The sequence below is a fragment of the Austrofundulus limnaeus genome, unplaced genomic scaffold, assembly GCF_001266775.1.
Source record: "Austrofundulus limnaeus strain Quisiro unplaced genomic scaffold, Austrofundulus_limnaeus-1.0 Scaffold39, whole genome shotgun sequence".
Classification (NCBI taxonomy): Eukaryota; Metazoa; Chordata; class Actinopteri; order Cyprinodontiformes; family Rivulidae; genus Austrofundulus; species Austrofundulus limnaeus.
The window spans coordinates 1206263-1208048 of record NW_013952441.1 but is presented as its reverse complement, the minus strand read 5'-3'; the positions used below and the strand labels follow the sequence as shown (position 1 = coordinate 1208048).

Here is a 1786-nt window from a genome sequence, read left to right as displayed (position 1 = left end):
TTATTAAACATTAATATTTCCAAAAAATATAAGTTGTACAGGCACCAAAGGTCATAGCCATCATTTGACACAGGAGCTTTACAAATATAAATTACAATGGCAGCTCTAGGACAAAGTATGCAGGAGGAGAAGCGTGCCAAAGTGGAGATGACTTAGATGAGAAACGAATTACAATAGTGTGCATTGCATTGGCAATGCACACTGACTACAGCTGATTGTTGTTAAAAGACTAAAACATGGGACAATGGAAGTCATCCACTCCTCTTTCCTATTTAATGGTGGGCAACTGACATGCTTTTCAAAATACAAATGGAAAAACTCAATTCAAACTCTGAGGAGACTTGAGTTTATGGAACCTTTTTAACAAGATCAAAGATTTTTCCTTCTGCCACTTATTTATTTATTTGTTTGTTTGTTTGTTTTCTTTCTGCATTATGTGTTTATTTGTAATAATTGATTGTTTGTTAGTGCACATGAGCCATATTTGTTTTGTTCTGAACTTTGAAAACTAAAATTATAGGGGGAAAAAAAGGATTTGTCTAAAAACAGCTCCAGCACGAGATGATCTTAGTTTAAAACTCGGGGAGGAAGATCAGCGGGCTATAACAGTGTCTGCTAGCATTGCTAGGTCTTTAATTGTTTAAAATGTTTGTTTTTTTAAGCTTTTCCAACCAGAGAAACATGGTGGCCTGATCTTTACCAGTCCCAGAGCAGTGGAAGCTGTGAAGATGTGTTTAGAAGCAGAGGAACGGAGAGACGGTGGGTTTCTTTTACTGCAGAGTTAGGAATGAAAACGGTAAYGGGTAAAACGTGATGTTTTATTTATTTTTATTCAGAATGGARCAAATCTGTAAAAGACAAATGGAACATGAAGTCCATCTATGTGGTTGGGACGGCAACGGCAGCGTTAGGTGAGTTCTTTCATCACCTGGAAGCTTCTTTATGATTAGTGCATCTTATAAACTTATTCCGAGTGTGTCAGAGTGCGACACACACCTGTGTGTAAAGTGACTCGACCACCTGCAGCCTGATGTTTTACACAAGCGACAGTTTGCTGCCAACAACAGACCAGATTTGATCTGTAGGAAACGAGCAGGTGCTTCCTAACGTTTGTTGTTTTTTTCAATGACGTCTCTTGTTGTTTGATTCTTCAGTTTAAAAACAATTTAACTTGAGTTTTCTTTCTGTTTACGCTCAGTTGAGATCATTTTTTTCTTACACACATTATTTTTGTGCTATTTCAACAAATGAAATATCCAAACATTTGGTCCTGRTGCAGCTCAGTGATCCAGGTAGATGAAACTAAAACAGCTGAGCAGGACGAGTTCTTCTTTTCAACAAAGAACTCAGCCTTTTAAATCAAAATATTCAGCTCCTTGACGTCATTTCCACTTAGACTTTTGGTACTTTTGGTATTTTTTTCAGATATTTAGCTTTTTTGACCATGTTTTTCTCATTGAAAATAAATGAAGAACCCTTAAAACCATTCAAACTGTGCATAAATCTTTACTGTACTTTAACTTTTCTTCTGATTCGGCTTTTTTTTTAAACTCTTTTGTGCTATTTTTAGGTTTTTTAGCTTCCGTTTGGCAGATTTTAGCTTTTTTTTTTCTTGCTTTTATAGTTATCATTCTGATCTTTTCTACTATCCTTCTAATTTTAACTCCTTTTTTTTCAGCTGCTTTCTGTTAATTTCATCTGTTGGCTGTGTTTTTAGCTTTTTTAGCTAATTTCAGCTAAATTCATTTCTTACTGTTTAATTCAGAACACTTGCTTTGTCTGTTTT

General features: G+C 35.3%; 1 protein-coding gene across 1 annotated transcript in view; it reads left to right on the top strand.

Annotated features, from left to right (window-relative positions):
• The window catches only part of uros (uroporphyrinogen III synthase), a gene marked incomplete in the record, with an annotated part of 9108 nt that overhangs the window by 2984 nt on the left and 4338 nt on the right, over window positions 1-1786 (top strand). Inside the window, 2 exon segments of the mRNA XM_014007046.1 lie at window positions 663-759; window positions 837-911. Of these exon segments, the coding sequence (XP_013862500.1) occupies window positions 663-759; window positions 837-911 (172 nt within the window).